Source organism: Nestor notabilis, unplaced genomic scaffold, assembly GCF_000696875.1.
Source record: "Nestor notabilis isolate BGI_N333 unplaced genomic scaffold, ASM69687v1 scaffold20287, whole genome shotgun sequence".
NCBI lineage: Eukaryota > Metazoa > Chordata > Aves > Psittaciformes > Psittacidae > Nestor > Nestor notabilis.
The window spans coordinates 631-916 of record NW_009937150.1 but is presented as its reverse complement, the minus strand read 5'-3'; the positions used below and the strand labels follow the sequence as shown (position 1 = coordinate 916).

The following is a 286-nucleotide window of genomic DNA, read 5'->3' as shown; positions in this document are numbered from 1 at the left end:
CAGCCCTGAGCACTGGCACCCCCAGTGTGGGGCTCACAGGGGCCACACCAGCTCTGGCACCACTGGATTTTGGGTCAAGCACTGACCTACAGACATCCAGAGCCTTGCGAGCGTCACCAGATACCGCAGAGACCTTACGGGCGCAGAACTGGAGCGCGGCAGCATCCAGCACAGGGTCACCAGCCACCTACCAAAACACCAGCTACCGTCAGCGCTGCCACCTGCACAGGTGAGCCCCCCCCATGTGTCCCTGTGCCCCCTCCATGTCGCCACCTGCCCCAGCCGG

At 64.7% G+C, this 286-nt stretch overlaps 1 protein-coding gene across 1 annotated transcript in view; it reads right to left on the bottom strand.

The window, feature by feature from the left end:
- Positions 1-286, bottom strand: part of CDC6 (cell division cycle 6) — a gene marked incomplete at both ends in the record, with an annotated part of 1739 nt that overhangs the window by 830 nt on the left and 623 nt on the right. Inside the window, one exon of the mRNA XM_010018692.1 lies at positions 61-187. Coding sequence (XP_010016994.1) covers positions 61-187 — 127 coding nt within the window. The remainder of the gene's footprint in view (positions 1-60; positions 188-286) is intronic.